This window comes from Plecotus auritus, assembly GCF_963455305.1.
Source record: "Plecotus auritus genome assembly, chromosome: 12".
In the NCBI taxonomy this organism is placed as follows: Eukaryota; Metazoa; Chordata; class Mammalia; order Chiroptera; family Vespertilionidae; genus Plecotus; species Plecotus auritus.
Genome location: NC_137778.1, coordinates 14,393,337 through 14,412,241, shown reverse-complemented (window position 1 = coordinate 14,412,241; position 18,905 = coordinate 14,393,337). Strand labels below are relative to the sequence as shown.

At 42.6% G+C, this 18,905-nt stretch overlaps 1 protein-coding gene across 5 annotated transcripts in view; it reads left to right on the top strand.

The window, feature by feature from the left end:
• Positions 1-7,479: 7,479 nt before the first annotated feature.
• Positions 7,480-18,905, top strand: part of LPGAT1 (lysophosphatidylglycerol acyltransferase 1) — a 60,532-nt gene continuing 49,106 nt past the window's right edge. Inside the window, exons 1-3 of one of the 5 annotated variants that reach the window (XM_080647655.1) lie at positions 7,480-7,619; positions 8,293-8,476; positions 9,316-9,580. In XM_080647655.1, coding sequence (XP_080503781.1) covers positions 8,351-8,476; positions 9,316-9,580 — 391 coding nt within the window. In that variant the 5' untranslated portion in view covers positions 7,480-7,619; positions 8,293-8,350. Of the gene's footprint in view, positions 7,620-7,820; positions 8,054-8,234; positions 8,477-9,084; positions 9,196-9,315; positions 9,581-18,905 lie in introns of those variants that run through there. The other 4 variants (XM_080647654.1, XM_080647656.1, XM_080647653.1 and 1 more) reach the window with 4 other exon arrangements.

Genomic DNA, 18,905 nt, shown 5'->3' with positions numbered 1-18,905 from the left:
TGCTTGGGGACCACATAGGGCCACTGACCATTGACAGGACTGAGGAGTTTCCTGGGATGTGGAACTTTGAATGCTAAAATGATAAAAGTCTTGGGCAGACCAGGAGGAGTTGTTCACACTGTAAGACCACAACGGCTCTATTTCTGACACAATCTGTGATGAACAAGCCACATAACTTCTCCACACCTATTTCCATTGTTCAGGTGTGCCTTTCCTAAGGGGGGATTCTTCTCCCTCATCAAACATCACTAAATTCCATACCTCAACACCAGAGCAAAGATATATTTTTATTGATTTTAGAGAAGAAGGGAGAGAGATATAGAAACCTCAATGATGAGAAAGAACCACCCTGGGATTCAGCGCACAACCTGGGCATGTTCCCTGACTGGGAATAAAACTGTGTTCTCCTGGTTCATAGGTCGACACTCAACCACTGAGCCATGCCAACTGGGCATCCAGTGTTGTGTGTGTGTGTGTTTTTTTTTTAATTTGAGGGAAAACCCAGAAATATAGGACACTTATGAGCTATAAGGTTCCATAATAAGTTAGGAGCTTGTTGTCAGTCAATGGCAGGACTTGGAGGTGTGAAAGAAAGCTGAAGTCATGAGATTCAGTGGGGTCTCCTGTGGGTGGAGGTGAGGGCAGAGGAAAGGGAGAAGAAGCTAGTTCAAAGCAGCTCATCTGGATACTATTTCCAGAAAGAAGTCCATGCTGGGAAAATCTGTGGACAGAATCCAAGAAAATTGCCAAGTTGGAATTCAAGTAACTGTGAGGAGAGCAGTTTCGTCCAGAAACTAAGGGAAACGCAGGACCTTAAAAAGACCTAGCTTTTCCAAGGGGCTAGAGAGGCTGAAGAAGGTGGAGCTGACTTTGAACTGGAGGCTGAGTTCGGAAGAACAGAGAAATGGAGAGGATGAAGCTACGGAAGGACCAGCAGGTAAAGAGGTGAGATGTAGGAGATGGAACTTGTTTGCATTCTGGGTGGAGTGCCATGAAACTGTGCCTCTGGAACTTCTCAAATCTGTTCAGTTTGTATGCTGAGATCTCCTTGAAGTGCAGCTTCCTAATTGGGCAATTAATTATGGCTAACCACTGCAACAAGCATGCAGAAGGAATCTGTGAAAGAGAAGAATGAAGTCTCATCTTAATTTGAGGCAGTATGGTGCTCTCTATAAATGCGGTCATTACTCAGAGAAGGGACTCAGAGTCTCGGATAAGCACACAGGCTTCCCCTGGCTGTTGAAAGACGGTCCAAAAGAAGGAAGGATGGCATGCCAGGTAAGGGAGACAGCCAAAACGAAGCTATGGGATATGCTTATTTAAAAAAAGTAGAGGAGGCTGGTTGAGAAGTCAATGAGAATTGAAGTAGAATTTGACAATGTTTCCCAGACTTTAACTTCATGGAACTTATTGAAAATGGTAATTATAGTGTGGGGTGAATGGAGGCAACCTAAAAGCATCAGGCTCTGCCACGTGAACTTAATTGAGACACGTCAGTGTACATGGCCCATTGGTTGATAAGCTCTAGAATAACAAGTGAGGAATCCAGTATTGAAGGCCCTGATTGAAGTAAATCAAATAGAGACATTCAGACTTGATTTGTTAGGACACGGAAAACCAATGTCAAAACTTGAACAGAAAAAACTCAAAATGTTCAAAATGGTACTTTAAGGAAAATACTATAACCACATCATCTGGGATGGATTAAAAAGTTAGGTGATAGCTTGAGAATGGAGGAAGGAAAATATTTTAATATTAAAAAGTGGAATAGTATTTTGTGCAATTAGTGATTCCGTTGAGGTACTTCTGATCACCGAATACTACTGAAACAATCATTTTTAAAAGATTGAAATACATTTTAAGATTTTAAAAAATGTATTTTTATTGAGTTCAGAGAAGAAGGGAGAGGGAGAGAGATAGAAACATCAATGATGAGAGAGAATCATTGATTGGCTGTCTCCTGCACACCCAGATAGAGCCCACAACCTGGGCATGTGCCCTGACTGGGAATTGAAATAGAATCCTGGTCAATGTTCAACCACTGAGCCACACTGGCCAGGCTGAAATACATTTAAAATAAAAAGTATAAGCAACATTTTCTTCTGGTTATAGTTTGGATGATGATGATTATGATGATAATGATGTCACCATTCAAAGTATTCTATTATCAACTGAAAAAAAAAGAAGAAATCATTTAGTCTGAGTAAGTGAAACATTGAATTTAAAACTGTTACCTACCACATAGAAGGCACTAAGCTAGACACTAGGAAAACAATAATGAAAAAGATAGGTGATGTGGGACCCCTAATCTTAGCAGACAACCTGAACTATAAAACATCCAGGCTTGTTCCAAAGTAGTAAGCAAGCACTGTGACAGAAGCATACATATGGAGGAAGACACAAAGAATTCTAAAGTGGGGTTAGGAGTGGGGGTGTGGATTTTTTTATCTCTTCCCTGGATGAGGGATGAATATGATCAAATAGACAGAGAAGGGAAAAGCATGGACAAATAAAGCGTGAGCTTATAGGTGTGAAGTTGCAGCACTGCATCCTTTCAAGAAGTGAGTACATTAGTGTGACTAGTGGAATAGCTGAGCAGGGAGGTGCATGGGGCGAGGGGCCAGGGGGAGTGATAGGAGATGAGAATGGAAAAGAGTAGCATCCTATCTCTCTGAGTGGAGCATAGCTTTTTTTTAAAATTTTATTTTATTGTTTAAAGTATTACAAATAGTAGTACATATAGGAGCATAGCTTTTCAACAGTCTCTCCTAGACAGGCAGTGTGTGTGGTCAGCATGGGCTCTGGAGCCTCAGAACTGGGAACCAAGTCCCCACCCTGCCACTTGCTAGCTGTGTAACCTAAGGCAGATTGTTTAATCTCTCCATCTGTAAACTATGGGTAACAATATGGTCCCTGTACGGTCTTTGTGATGACTGAATGAGTTGATGCATGTAAAGCACTGGGAAGAGGGCCTAGAAGTTGAAAGTCAGCTATTCTTATTAACATAATCAGGAATAACGTGATTATTTTAGTTATGTTAGGAAAATGCAGTTTTAAATGTGAATTTTTCTTATCCATAGGTGTATGTACTACATGACTTCACAGGGTCTGTGCGTGGAGAAACTGGCAGAGTTTAGAGATAGCCTTCTCTAAAATATCTTACAAGAATACTCATCCACTAGAGTACCTGCGAATCTACCACTAGCAGGTTCTTGATAAAATGTTCATATTCTAGGAAGAGGGAACATGGTTTTTTAGCTATGAGCATCTCAGCATGAATTAATTTACCACAGTAGGCAGGAAGGACAGGGCTGCGCCAAGGAATTGCAATGTTGGACACGGGAGAGAGAAGGTTCTAGCTTAGAATGTTGTCTGTTGGGAGAGTGGAGTCTTCGCTTTGGGAACTAGGGATCATTTTGGTATTAAGAAGGGGGGAGGGGAAATGAGGTGAAGAGGAGAGAGCAGCCCAGAGGAGAAGAGAGAGTTGTTTATTTAATACTGCTTAGGGCCAACCGTGTTAATGAAAAGTCGCTGAAATGGTTTAAATAAACCTGCAGTCTGCTCTGGCCATTGCGGCTCGGTGGTAGAGCGTCGGACCGTGCACCCAGAGTCTAGGGTTCGATCCAGTCAAGGGCACGTGCCTGGGTTGTGGGTTCAATCTCAGGGCATGTGTCGGAGACAACCAATCGATGTGTCTCTCTCTCATCGGTATTTATCTCTCTCTCTCCCCCTCCCTCCCTTCCACTCTCTCTAAAAATCAATGGGAAAAATACCCCCCCGTGAGGGTTAACAACAACAACAACAAATTAAATAAAACTGCAGTCAAGCCATAATTGTTTGACCCAATTTGTCTAAAAAATATTAAGGTTATAAGCCCTAATACATTTTATATAAAATGTTTACTGATACTAACATACAAGAAAAAACATTTCGATATATATAATGTTTATGTATATATTTCCCTTTTTGTTTGAAGTTAAAGCTGACAATGGAATTCATGACTTTCTTGGGGTGCTAATTTCTTTTTAAAATATATTTTATTGATTTTTTACAGAGAGAAAGGGAGAGGGATAGAGAGTTAGAAACATCGATGAGAGAGAAACATCAATAGCTGCCTCCTGCACACCCCCTGCTGGGGATGTGCCTGCAACCAAGGTATCCAACCTGGGACCCTTCAGTCCGCAGGCGGACGTTCTATCCACTGAGCCAAACCATTAGTGCTTGGGGTGCGAATTTCTAGGCGGCAACTGTTTATAAGATGTGGGGTGCCTGTGCCAAATCATTGCACATTTACAACCCTGCTGATGGGGTTTCCCCCTAGAGAGGACATAGTTCATTGGAGCTTTAGTGCAGACACCAGCACAGGCAGGTAAATGTTTTTATAATTGCCACTAGGAGGAAGAGAGGGCCCAGGGGTTCTTTTTCTGCCCAAGAGAGCTCCTCCCTTGTTACAATTTAATTTGTTGTGTGTATGTGGACCATATGGTTAGAATTAAACCTTCTAAGGTGTTGTGGTTAGATTGTTTTAAAATGTCTGGAGACTCCAGGAAATGTGAGAAGTCACATTTTTTTTTTTACAAAGGACCATCCTTTTGTGGTTCAGATGTGGGCTTTTGAAACTGAAACTATAACGCCTGTGGCTATAGGGTGGGGGTCTGTTTTCCTTTTCCTCCTATTGGGGTGTTGTATGAATTTCTTGACTTAATTAATGTTGGTGTTTTGGTAAATATGGCTCTAAGGTAGCAAGATAGGGGACTAAAAGCTACTTAGTCATTGAGGGGAAGTCCTTGCTTTCTACATATTGTGTACCCTGAAGAACTGGCCTCCCCAATCTTCCTGCTACAGTCCTTCAGAGCATTCATATATCTGCCTGCCTGAAGTGTTGTAGAAAAAAATCTCAGGAGGTGGCTTACGTGGGGCGAGGGCAAAAAAATATAAACTGAAGAAATGTAAGTTGTGTGTGATACTGTTTCCTGAAGAAGTTAACCCAAATGCAGTTTCTTTTCCATTGTAGGTACTGAATTATCTTGAAACTGAATGTGCCCCAGTGGTAAAGGAAGTTAAAAAGATAAGCCCCCTCATTCTCCCTGGGGAAAGAAAAAACATATCTACATTTGGAACACAATGTATTGCTCTTTTTTGCTTAGCTTTAAGAAAAGTCTAATGAGGTTGGAGCCAGTCAAGAAAATAGCTGAAATAATCAAAATTAGGGCTTCTATGTCCCTTCCATCAGGACCTACTTAAATGGCAAGTTCTGCAGCCTAAACAGTAGGATTATGTTATAGGTGAATTGTGTCCCCCTAAAATTTACATATTGAAGCCCTGACCCTCAGTAGCTCAGAATGTGACTACATTTGGAAATAGGGCCTTGACAAAGGCACGTAATTAAGTACTATGGGGTCATTAGAGTGGGCCCTTATCCAATGTGACTGGTGTTCTTATAAAAAGAGATTAGAACACAAAGAGAGAGACAGACACCAGGCACATGCACACACAGAGATGATCATGTGAATGACACAGGGAGAAGATGATCACCTACAAGCCAACGAGAGAGGCCTCAGAAGAAACCACCCTGCCAATACCTTGATCTCAGACTTCCAGCCTTCAGAACTGTGAGAAAACAAATTTCTGTTGTTGAAGTCACCCAGCCCATGCTATTTTATTATGGTAGCCCTAGAAAACTAAGATATGGACAGATGAGAACAGATATGGACAAATGATAAAGAATTATGAAGGGTCTAGAAAAGGATGTGATTATCTAAAGATACCCTCAGGTCAGGGTTTCTTAAAGCAGTGTCTGTATACTACCTGTATAAGAAACACCTACAATGCTTTTTAAAAGGCAGGTCCCCAGGCACCTCTGGACCTAGAGTTTTAAAATGAGGCCCAAGAATCTGTCTTTTCCATAAGACACCCCAAGTGATTTTTTTTTTTCACACTAAAGTGTGAGTGATACCCACTGTGTAAGGTCCTGCCCAACCTCAGGCTCTTCCCTGGGCCTACCTGGCCGGTACTAATTCCATCTCATCACGTGCTGGTGTATCTGGCACGCTGGCAGATGCTCTGTGCTCCAGGAACCAGGTGTATATTCCATTGTAGATTATATCTCTCCAGGTGTCAGCCAGTGTTTATCAGCCTGTGGAGAATGCTGGATAAGATGGACCAAATGAAATCTTTAGGAGAGTCTACTCTTGGTTCTTAGAAGAAATATGTGCCTCACCTATCTTTTTAAATAATAATCTACAGTACATATAATACTTCTATCATGAACTTTATTTAAAGATGATATTACCTCGGCACCTAAATTCTCAGAGGGAATACAGGCAATAGAAACAGCATATCTAACTTTTGCTACCCATCAGTAGAACTTACATGGAAATTTCTCTGACTAGGGCCTGGTGACTTTTTAAGCCCTGTATAGTAAATATAATATTAGTGAAATAGAGCGATAACATATACAAATAAATAATAATAAATGGAAAGGCATCTAGTAAATTACTGCAGCCAGGCTCTGTGCTTTCACGTATTTCTTCATTTCCAAAGGGAATGGGAATGGAAAGTATTTTTTCAGATAGCATAAGGTGAATTTTCTTTCCCTCATCTGTGAATCAAAGAGAACTGAAGCTACAGAAAGAGAGAAATAGTTGAGAATCCAAAGCAAACACAGTGACAAACGTTTTCAAAGTAGGCAGGATAGGTGACATTTTGATTTAAATATGACAGTTCCCTAGGAAATTGTAAAATCTGCCCCCTTCCTCCTTTACAAATGTGATTGCAGGCTACAACAAGCTTTTATAAGTTTGTTTGTTTGTTTATTTATTTATTTATTTATTTATTTATTTATAAAAATATTTTTTAATTGATTTCAGAGAGGAAGAGAGAGGGAGAGATAAACATCAATGATAAGAATCATTGATTGCTGCCTCTTGCACGCCCCCTGTTGGGGATGAGCCCCCAACTTGGGCAGGTGCCCTGAGCGGAAATTGAACCATGACTTCCTGGTTCATAGGTCAACGCTCAAGCACTGAGACACACTAGTCAGGGCCACAAGTTTATTTTTTTAAACTGGAATGTAGACAGGCCATTGGAGAATGTTCAGGCGGGCAGGTCTTTGGGCTAGTTCTCTGTGTTCCTTCTGGCGGGCCAGCCTGGAAATAGAAGGCGGCTGGTGCCCACCTGTCCAGGGGTACCTGTGGCCCACATTGTTTGATCGCTTAATGGCAGGCGCTGCCCGAGTGCTTTTCCCTCCCTGGCTAACTGCATGGTAGTGTCTCTGTGTAGCCTACTCATTCCCACTGGGCTTCTTTTTCTGAGCGGGTGGGGATGGGAGGATGAATGGCAAATTGCAGTTGTGTTTCGGGTGCTTTCCAGAAACAAGAATTCTGGCACTGGAAATACATTGATTTTAAACTCTAGACCTTAATAGTCCGGAGAGGTTCAGAAGAAAAGCCCTGAGAGCCACTGGGGCTTCCCTAGGCTAGAGGAGAGGACGCGTCCACTCTTCAAGGAGACAGCCTCCGGTTTGGCCGCAACTGCTGTCAGAGGAGCCCTAACAATGAGAGGCGGCGGTCTGGGCTGAAAGGGGCTCTCGACTTGGACCCACGCGCCCCTCGTGTGGCGTAAGGATGGGGCTCACCCCTAGCCTTTCCCGAGCGGCCCTTCTCCTCCGTCCCGGCCTCGGCAAGGTCTCGGCCTGAGGCCAGGCAGCCCCACGGGCCTTGACCCTGGGACCAGCGGGCTCGGGGGCGCGGCGGCGGCGGCGGGCCAAGCGGACCGGTGGCGGCGGCGCCTTCATTAGAGGGCGCTCTGGGGGCGGCGGCGCCGCAGTCCGGCTCCCGCCGCTTCCTCCCGCCTCCCTTCCCCACCAGCCGGCGAACGCGATCGGGCCGTGGGGATCGAGTCTCCGCGCCGCCAGGGACGGGCGCGGGCCGCGCCGCAGCCGGAGCGGGGCCGGGTCGCGCCGCCTCCTCCTTCCGCCGGCCGCGCCGCCGGCCATGCATTCTTCCGGCTCCTCCGGCTCCCGCAGCCCGGGTCGGGGCTCGGCCAGCCCGAGGTAACCCGGCTCGGCGGGTGCAGGCCCGGGGCTGCGGCGGCGCCGGGCCCGGGGAGGCGCTGGGGGGTGGAGAAGGGGTGTCGTGCGGCTGGGAGGCGGCGGCGGCGGCAGCACGAGGGACTTAGGGCGCGGTAGGCCCCGAGGAGGAGGCGGGAGCGCGGGGCGTCCGCACCGCCTCCCCGGGACCCGCCCCGGTGACAGGTCCGGCCTCTGAGTCCCCGCCGTCCCTCTGTCCGCAGGCAGCCGCGAGGGCACTAGGGCGCCCGCTCGCGCCGCGCCTGGGCCGCCGCCGTGTCCATGACCGCGACCCCTCGTCCGGGGACACACGCCGCCGCCGCCGCCGCGCACTCGCGCGCCCAGGGCCGCCGGTCCCCGGCCCCGCTCGCCCCCGCGCTCCAGCGCCCGCCGGCCGCGCACGCCGAGGTGAGCCGGGCGCGCGGGCCGAGACCGCCGCCCCGACCCCGTCCCCACCCGCGGAAACCGCTGCGAGCTCCACCCGCCAGCCGGGCGCAGTCGCCCCTGCCTCCCCGCTTCTTTCATCCTCCCCGGCTCCCGGCCCTCTCTGCTCGGAGGCTTCGTCCCCTTCATCCCTTTACCCTCGCCTTTGCCTCCTTCTGGCTTTTGCTCCCCTTCCCCTCCTCCTGTCCTTCCTCCCTTTCGCTTTATTAGCCCCCACTTTCTTTCTCTCACCTTTCTGCCCCTTTTCTAGGTCCCCCTCCTTTCTTAAAAAGGAAAACAAAAGCCCCCTTTGCGCAAATGAGCATTTTTAGCGGAACTCTTTTTGCTAACGTGAGAGACCTTTGGCAGGACTGAATCTGCATGAATGGTGTTGGAGAGGGTACCAGGTTCCCGGAATCTGGGAAATCTGATCGAGAGGTGTCAGCCTTCTCGCCACTCGTGTCCTCAGTTCGGAGATACTGAGGGTGTCTGAAGCAAGTGGGTCTGTTCGTCTTCATGTCTAACAGAACGCTGCAGTGAGGCGCGGTGCGGGGACGGCCCCTAGTTAGTGGGCATGGCATTCTCCTTTGCTAAATATATTATGACATACCCAGTGCCTCTGTGAACAGCTCCCTTGACCTTGTGCGGCTCCTCCTCCCTCGCTCTCTGTCCCCCTCTGGAATTTCCCGGGAGAGATCACCGAGGTACTTAGATTCCCTGATTTTCTTTTTATTTTTGGGCTGGAGACGATTTCTATGTTGGTTGACTATTTAGATGTGTTTAACCCATGTGCCTTTTAAAAATGCATTTTCCTTTCACCTCAGAAAGACAGGACGGACTCCAATGTGAGAATGGCTGTGACTTTGGAACAAGCTCCGTGGCTGGGCTGGATCTTGGTGAAAGCCCTGATGAGGTTTGCCTTCATGGTTGCCAACAACCTGGTTGCAATTTCATCCTACGTCTTCTATGTGATTGTACTTCAGCCCCTTCGCATGCTGGACAGTAAGAGCTTCTGGTATATTGAAGGAATGATGTACAAATGGCTTCTAGGCATGGTGGCTTCTTGGGGATGGTATGCTGGATATACAGGTAAGGGGGAGAGCACTTTTCTTTTACGTATGTCGTGTTTTGCTTAGTTCAGGAGCCATGATTAAATATATGTTATACTTCGGTTTGACGATGTTTTTGTGTTTTGACTATTGAAAAATAAATCGAAAACAATTATGAGTTTTTTCTTTAGAATCCCAATTAATAAGGATATTTTTAGAAGTATTTCATAACTATATGTTGATAAATTCCTTCAATAACATGTTATTTATGTGATTGACATTTAGTAAAACCGGTCCGCAAAAGCTCTCTTAGAGAAATAGGAGTGGGTTATATAGCATTTGAAGGCTTATAAAATGAAGAGGTAAGATATTTAGCTCATAAACAGTGGGCATTTAGAAAAAGGACTGAGCTATATTTGTGTTAAGATAGTTTAATATGTTTTTTTTCATTTAATGTAATATTGTACTGTTAATATTTTAAGCCAAACAAAAAATGACTCATTTCTGATATGTATGTTTCTTTTGCTTACTAGAATCTCTGTTTTATCTCATAAATCTGTATTAGAATAGTAAATGTAAAGGTGAAGTTTAACATATGTTAAGCTAATTTATCTTCTGAATGTCTTTAAGCACATTTTAATTTCTGCCTTTACCTTGCATTTTGGGAAGCAGGACCAGTGCTGTTCTGAAGTGGACTTTTAGAGAACTAGATGAGAAGTAGGCTTTGTTTTCTGTTTTGAGGCCTTATGTGCTTTGAGAACTTGTGCCTCACTGATGAAAATTCTGGATTGTGTAGTATGCTGATTGGACTTTTTCCCCCCTAAGAACTGGGATGATGAAAAAAAGCACTGAGGTTTCTTAGCACTTGTCTCAGACTATTGAGGCTTTTAGATTTTTATAACTGATGGGCTCCTGTAGATGGTGTGGGTCAGTGGAATCTGGAGCTTAGAAGAGTGAGGAAGGTACTCTCAGGCTACAACAGCACAGCAGTTCCCCATTTTAAATTCTGTCTCCCTCTTCCCTGCCCAGGCTGCACCTGCAGATTTTGTCCAGACACGTGAGAAAAGGACTGACAGCACCCAGCTTTTATGGAGTCTGACAGACTCCTGCTAGGTCAGAGTGCTCTCAGTTGCCCCAGATGAGGCCTTTTCTCCGCCTGGCAATGCCATTTATGATACTGGAAAGCCCAAAGTCCCTGGGTATTGTATGCATTGCTTCTTTGTCATGTGTTCTGTCGAGATCCTAATGCTTTTTGGATATAGCAGGTGAGCTTCTAGTCCTTTTATAGGACCTCGTGGTAGCAGTGGGGGGGGCCGACAAAAAATGAAGTTCTGCCGAAACCGGTTTGGCTCAGTGGCTAGAGCGTCGGCCTGCGGACTCAAGGGTCCCAGGTTCGATTCCGGTCAAGGGCATGTACCGTAGTTGCGGGCACATCCCCAGTGGGAGGTGTGCAGGAGGCAGCTGATCGATGTTTCTCTCTCATCAATGTTTCTAGCTCTCTATCCCTCTCCCTTCCTCTCTGTAAAATATCAATAAAATATATTAAAAAAAATTTAAAAAAAAATGAAGTTCTCATCTGTAGTGCTGAATATTTACCTGAACTGCACTGCTGTTTTAGAATTGCTTTGCTGTATAGAGTTTGTGCTTCCCCAGATATCCTATACGATACTAGTGGCTTTGTTCTTTGTATGGTATACGTAAGTTGCTTTTTTAAAATGAGTCGATTGTGTTTTTAGCTGTAAATTCTGGAAGTTCATTCTCCTTAAACACGATGAAATTACTGAAATGCTTGTGCTGTGTGTGCGGTATATTTGTGTGTAAGTGTTAGCATGATGAGAAACTGGAAAACATTACTTTGGCATTGACCTTGAGATTGTAAGGAGTGCAATTGTAATGCTGCTCGAAGTTTAAGTCAGTTATCCTGTGGCCACAGCAGAGCTGCAGTGTATTTTTAAGCATATTTTCTTGGGGTGTCTCTTCCTTGCTGTCTATGGAACTGCACAGTTTCTTTGGCCACCTGCTTGGTCTTGACATGATCTGCATATTTTAGTCTCTCTGAAGCATTTGCTCTCTTCAGGCTACTGCATTTTGATCATTTGGTCAGTTTGTCTCATTTAAGAGTAGAATATTTTCGTGTGCTTATTTTAAATGGTTTTTCTATAGGTAGAATACTTTTAGAGGGTCTGGTCATGGTTTGATCATAACAGAGCACAGTTCAGAGGTCAAACAAATGTAGGAATGACATTCGTTGAAAGCTGCAACTGGGTCTAAAGCAAACATAAGCAGGGATTGATGGGCAGATGTACCCATAAAAGCATCTAGGACAGCAGTTTTCAACCTTTGTCATCTCATGGCACACATAAACTAACTACTAAAATTCTGCAGCACACCAAAAAATGTTACTTTTTTTGCCAATCTGATAAAGAAAAGACATAATTTTGACTTATTCACATTGGACAGCTATTGTTGTCATTTTTTAAATTTGACAATATAAGGGAAAAGAAGTCAGTGTCCCTGACTAAATAGTCAGCTATTGCATGTTGTAAAAATTCTTGTGGCATACCAGTGAGCCTGCCCTCGCTCGCACACTGGTTGAAAATCACCAGTCTCGGAGGTCATAATAACCTTTGTATGAATTTATGTTTCATTTCTTCCTTTTGTATCAAGAGGAGGATGTTTTTGTTTTTTCCCTGCTTTCTGAAACTGCTGAGATTTCACAGATGGAAAATTGAACCCTGTTAAAGGAATTCTTCTCAGCAGGTCTAGTCTGTTCATGTTGTAGAATAAAAATTGCCAAACTTTGTTGAAAAACCACTTCCGAGGAAACCTTAAATATGAATTAATTAAATATTAATTAGGAAGCTGAAAAGTGAATATTGGTTTAGTGTATCATTTTTTTCAAAGTGTGGTATTCTGTCTAAGACAAGTCGATTACACGGCTAATGTTGCTTATCAACCCTACACTGCCCTGTATGGTAGCTTCAAGCCTCTGGCTACTTAAATTCAATTAATTAATAAAATTTAAAATTTAGTTTCTCAGTCACACCAACCACATTTCAAGTGCTCTGTACTAGGTGTCTAGTGGCTACTGTATTGGACGGTGCAGATGTATAACATTTGCATCATCACAGAAAGTTTTATTGGACAGAGCTAATGTATAGTCAGCATGGCTTTCTCCTTTTTCTTAGGAAAAAGGCATTTTATCTTTATAAAGAATACTTTTCTAAACATAGTTCTAAATAGGTTTCTTTTAGGCAAGGCCCGAAGATTTATTCAAGTTTTATAAAATTATCTTTTAATTTGAGGCAAATGTCACTAAACCATGTCCTTTAAACTCAGACATGCTTCCTGGATGGGGAATGAAGTTGAATGAACATTTTTGTATTTCATTTGAGTTCTCAGAGCTGGAGAAGACAAAGAAGACGGAAAGGGGTTTTCTGGCCTTTCTGCTGGTTTCTGACTTTATGTCTTGTTAGGGGAACACAGTTCTTTTTATTTACTTATTTACATTTATTTTTTATATGTTTTATTAAATTTTTAGAGGGAGAAGAAGAGAGAGAGAGAGAGAAACACCAGGGATGAGAGAGAATCAGGGATCGGCCACCCCCACCAGGGATGTAGCCTGCAACCCAGGCATGTGCCTCTACCAAGTGGGTATCACTCTAATCACCTGTGCTTTCAGGCCAGGGCATGAGGGGAACACCGTTCTTAAAAGATCTCTGAAGACATTGGGGTTTGTTTTGTTCATATCTAGCTTGAGACTAAGTGGTGATGCTTGTTGGTACTGCATTTCCTTTAGTGGGAAGGGCTGTAGAAATACCTCACGTTGAGGAAAACGTGTATACTGCTTTTGCTCTAATACTTCAAGGGCACACCAAAAGAGGTATTAGCTTAATGAATGATCCACTTCTTCATGCTTTATTCAGATCTGTGATAAATTAGTACACTTCTCTCCCCTCAACTTAAGTGAACATGGGCAAATTTCAGAGAGAATTTTAAAAAATAAAGTGTGTGTATTTAAAATAGTTTATTTTGCTTCTCATTCACTTATTTTAATAAATTCATTGTTCCCCATCCAAACACATTTAATTAAAGTCTCTTACACAAAATTGTTTAAAAAATATTCATTGTAACTGGACGCACCAGAATTTCTATATAGGATGAGTCTTTGGGGCCATAGTCTAGCTGAAAGGGGTTGGGGTTGTCAGGGCACTTGCCACCAAACTATTTTTGCTTAGCAAATGCTGTTTCTCTTAGAGTGGGTATTTACTTGGATGGTTTTAGGGAAAGCTGATGGAGATTAGGTTTAGCTTCCTCCTACTCCCCAAGTGACAGCTGTCATGGCTCTATGTTAGTCTTTGTGGGTTGATTATTTGATAGTGTTTTTTACTGGGATACAGATCCACCCTGTGAGAAAAAAAATATTTGGAATTATATCTGACCTTGAAATTCTAGAGAAATGTAAAAAAAATATATCTTCTAGAGCAGTATTTTTCCACTTTGATTGAGTCATCAACCAATTTAGTGTGTCAAGATGAACATTTTTAAAAAGTAAAATACGATGGAGTTAAATAGAAAAGATCAGAAATGTGTGTATCTGTACCAGGTAGTGCTACTGAATGTATTGTTTTTCTGTGAGCCCTGTCAGCATTTGAAAGGCATTGTTCAAGGGGAAAGAACACTGCAATTTTCACCTCTGGGAGTCAGATGTCTTGATCTGGCTTTGACTCACTGGTGGGGGTGAGACCCTTACCTGCTCTGTGCACACTGGAGACGTGGTCTTCTTTATAACCCTGGAGCCCAGTTTGGTGCCTGATGCTCACTGCGTGCTCCGTAGTGTCTACATATTTGTTGAACGATCCCTTCTTTCTTTCTTGGCCCCAGCTGAGGAGCTCTAGCTGCTTACCTTCCTGAAAGGTCTGATATCCAGGTATTGCAATCCTCAAATATAAATCCAAAACTGGGTCATGTTTTTCACACACATACATATAAATACATATCCTATAATAACACATTTGCTAACTTAACACACCTTCATTGAGCTTCTATTATGTCTGGGTTTCTGGAAGAAGTTAACATGTTGCTTCAACGGAAGTGTTTTTAGTGTACTGTAAGTGATAAAAATCCTACTTAAGTCTCTACTCTTACAGAGAACAACAGTCCAACTGGAATTTTAATTTTTGAGTGCTTGATGATAGACTCATTAGAGGGAGGAGTTATTGTATGATGTTAGGTTGGAAACTGATCTTGACATCAATTCAGCTGAGGAGTTTTCAGTACAGTGTTTTGATTTTTATATAGAAAATACACCATTAAAGGTAAATATTACTAAACTAGAGGCCCGGTGCATGAATTCGTGCATGGGTGGGGTCCCTCGGCCTGGCCGGCAATCGAGGCCTGTCTGGGGGCCAGCCGGCGGCGGTGGGGGGGGACAGCGGGAGGTTGGCCGGCCAGCCCCCCCCATCAGAGCCCATCAGGGGGGCCGGTCGGGCGTGGAGGTTGGCTGGCGGGGGGGAGGGGCCGCGTGGGAGGTTGGCCAGCCAGCCGGGGGAGGGGCCACAGCAGGTTGGCTGTGGGAGTGCACTGACCACCAGGGGGCAGCTCCTGCATTGAGCATCTGCCCCCTGGTGGTCAGTGCGCGTTATAGTGGCTGGTCAACCGGTTCTGGTCATTCCAGTTGTTCAGTCATAACGGTCGCTTAGGCTTTTATATATATAGATGCTTTAAACTCAGCAGCCTGGTGGTACTTCAAATTTGGTAAGTGGCTTTATTTCAAAGATGAAATGTAATTGAGTCATTTATTTTAGATAGCTTTTCTTTTGGAAATAAATATTCATTCATGCACACATACCTATGTGCAGTATTACAGAAGCTTATGAAGCAGTATTTGTAGTACGTAAGACTTCGGATTCTGGATTCAGATAAAGAGCTGGTGAAACAATTCCTCCTTTTTGTTTACATTTGCTTGGTATATCTTTGCCCATCCTTCGTTTTTGAACTTTTTAAATGACTGATTTAGATATGTCTCTAATAATCAGTATGGAATTAGGTTTTGTGTTATGAATCAATTTGAAAATCTCTTTTAATGAGTTGAATCCATTTACATTTATTGATATGTCAGATATGTTTTATCAGTGCTCTGTCATTGTATTTTATTTTATTTTCTGTTTTTATATATATAAATTTTAAGTCTTTCACTGTATAGTCTGTTTTTCTTTGCTTTTTTATTCTGATATTTAGTAAAGCTTGTATATTTGTCTTCTTAGTTACTTTATATGATAGTAACTCACGCTCTCCCTTCTTAGTTACTTTATATGATAGTAACTCACTCTCTCCCTTCTTCCAGTTTTTGTTACTTGCATTTATATTTTGTTATGGCCTATAATATTTATGTTTTATTTTATTACCCTTATCTCCTTCTGGTCTAGTCTTAATTATTCAGTTAAATATATATAGTGCTCACCCAAGCACTTTTGATGAAGATTCTCCCACTTGGCTAAAGTTCATCCTCTAGTAGTTTCTCAATAAGGAATCATGGGAACAACATAGGAATATTATTTTTACAACATTTTCAGAACTTGTTTTAATTGCTTTATACTCAAATGACATCTCAACAGACAATAAAATCCTTGGCTTACTTTTTCTTTCTTACAGGTATTGTAAAAATGTCTCTTGGCATTAAATGTTGTCATGGAGATGTGTGAAGCCAGCTTGAATTTTTCCTTATGATTTGATGTTTTTTGCCTATCTCCCCAAAGGAGATATAATTCACACACCTTAGAATTCACCATATTAAAATGTACAATTAAGTGGTCTTTATTATAATCGCAAGATTATACAACCATCCTCCCCACTCACTAATTCCAGAACATTTAATCACCCCCCCCCAAAAAAAAACCCAAACCCCTTACCCATTAGCAGTGACTCCCCATTTCTTCCTCTCTTTAACCCCTGGCAACCACTAATCTATGCTCTGTCTCTATGGATTTGCCTATTCTGGACATTTCATATAAATGGAATCGTACAATATATGGTCTTTTGAGTCTAGCTTCTTTCACTTAGCATAATGTTCTCAAGGTGTGTCTATATTGTAACATGTCAGTCTTTCATTCCTTTGTATGGCTGAATAATATTTCATTGTATGGATAGACCACACTTAGTTTATATATTCATCAATTGATGAAAATTTGGTTTGTTTCCACATTTTGGCTATTGTAAATAATGCTGTGAATATTAATGTATAAGTCTCTGTGTAAACATACGTTTTTCCTAGGTATCTTAGTTTTGTTGTTGCAATGGTAAATGGGATTGTTTTTTTAGATTCTCTTTCTGTGAGTTAATTATTGGTGTATAAAAAAAGCGATAGATTTCTGGGTGTTAATTTTGTATATGCTACATTGCCGAATTCATTTATTAAGTCTAGTAGTTTTTTGATGGAGTCTTTGGGGTTTTCTGTGTACAATATCATGTCACTGTGAATAATGACAGTTTTACTTCTTCTTTTCCATTTGGATGCCTTTTATTTCTTTTTGTCTGATCGCTATGGCTAGCACTTCCAGAACTATGTCGAACAGGAGTGGTGAGCGTGGGCATCACTGTCTTGTTCCTGTTCTTAGGGGAAATGGTTTTAGTTTTTGCCCATTGGCTGTAGGTTTGTCATATATGGCCTTTATCATGTTGAGATATGCTCCCTCTTTTCCCACTGTGCTGAGAGCTTTTATAAAAAATGGGTGTTGGATTTTGTTAGAATGCGTTTTCTGTGTCTATCGATATGATCATGTGATTTTTGTCTTTCAACTTGTTTATGTGATGTGTCACGTTTATTGATTTGCGAATATTGTACCACCCTTGCATCCCTGGAATAAATCCCACTTGATCATGTGTATAGTCTTTTTAATATATTATTGGGTGCGATTTACTAATATTTTGCTGAGGATTTTGGCATCTATGTTCATCAGGGATATTGGCCTGTAATTCTCTTTCTTTGTAGTGTCTTTATTTGGTTTAGGAATTAGGATAATGCTGGCCTCATAAAAAGAGTTTGGAAGTGTTCCTTTCTCTTGGGTGTTCTGAAAGAGTTTGAGGAGTATAGGTGTTAGTTCTTCTTTGAATGTTTGGTAAAACTCCCCTGTTTAGCCACCCGGGCCTGGGCTTTTGTTTGGTGGGAGTTTTTTGATTACTGCTTCTATTTCATCAATTGTTATTGGCCTATTCAGGTTTTTTTATTCTTCCTGATTTCGTTTTGGGAGTTTGTATTTTTCTAGGAATTTGTCTATTTCATTCATATTGTCCAGCTTGTTGGCATATAGTTGTTTGAGCATATGTTTTTAATTCTCTTGGACCTAGGAGTCAAATTGCTGGGTCATATGATAATTCTATGTTTAACTTTTTGAGGACTTGCCAAACTGTTTTCCATAGCAGCTGTCCCATTATACATTCCCAATTTAGAAGAGTTCCAATTTCTCTACATCCTCACTAATACTTATTTTCTGGGTTTTTGTAGTTTCAATTTGGCCATCCTATGGAAGTGAAGTGGTAGCTCATTGTGGTTTAGATTTGCATTTCCCTAATGACTAATGATGTTGAGCATCTTTTCATGTGCTTATTAGCCATTTGTACCTCTGGAGAAATGTCTATTAAATTGCGGACGGATCACGAGAATTCTCATGTTTTCATATTACAGTGTTTTACAAAGTATCATATTTTTAAAAGATAATAGCTTGTAAGAACATGTAATAACTTCAAAATGCAATGGGTATTTAATTTTAAGGAGTGCCTTTAACATTTATGTAAAACATTTTTTGTACTCGTTCAATAGAAACTTATCTGGCCACTGGGTAAAGCTAGCAATAAAACTACTGGTCTGCAATGTGTTAAAACCCTTTGCCCATTTTTAAATGAGGTTGCTTGTCTTTTTTAAAAATGTGATTTGAGAGAGAGAGAGAAAAAGGGAGAGAGAGAGAGAAACATCCATGAAAGAGAAACATCTATGGGTTGCCTCCCACACACCCCCTACTGGGGATTGAGCCTGCAAGCTGGGCATGTGCCCTGACCAGGAATCGAACTGGCGACCCCTAGGTGCATGGGACAATGTTCAACCAACTGAGCACACCAGCCAGGGTTGGTTGGTTGTCTTTTTATGCCGAACAACTGGAACGACTGGTCGCTATGACGCATACTGACCACCAGGGGGCAGATGCTCATTGCAGGAGCTGCCCCCTGGTGGTCAGTGTGCTCCTCCCACAGCGGGAGTGCCACTCAGCTGACAGACCCGTCCTGGCGGCCCACCAACCCAGGTGGCAGCCACTCACTCACTCGGTAGTCCTGCAGGTCCAATCTCCGGAGAATGGGCCAGGTACCGATGG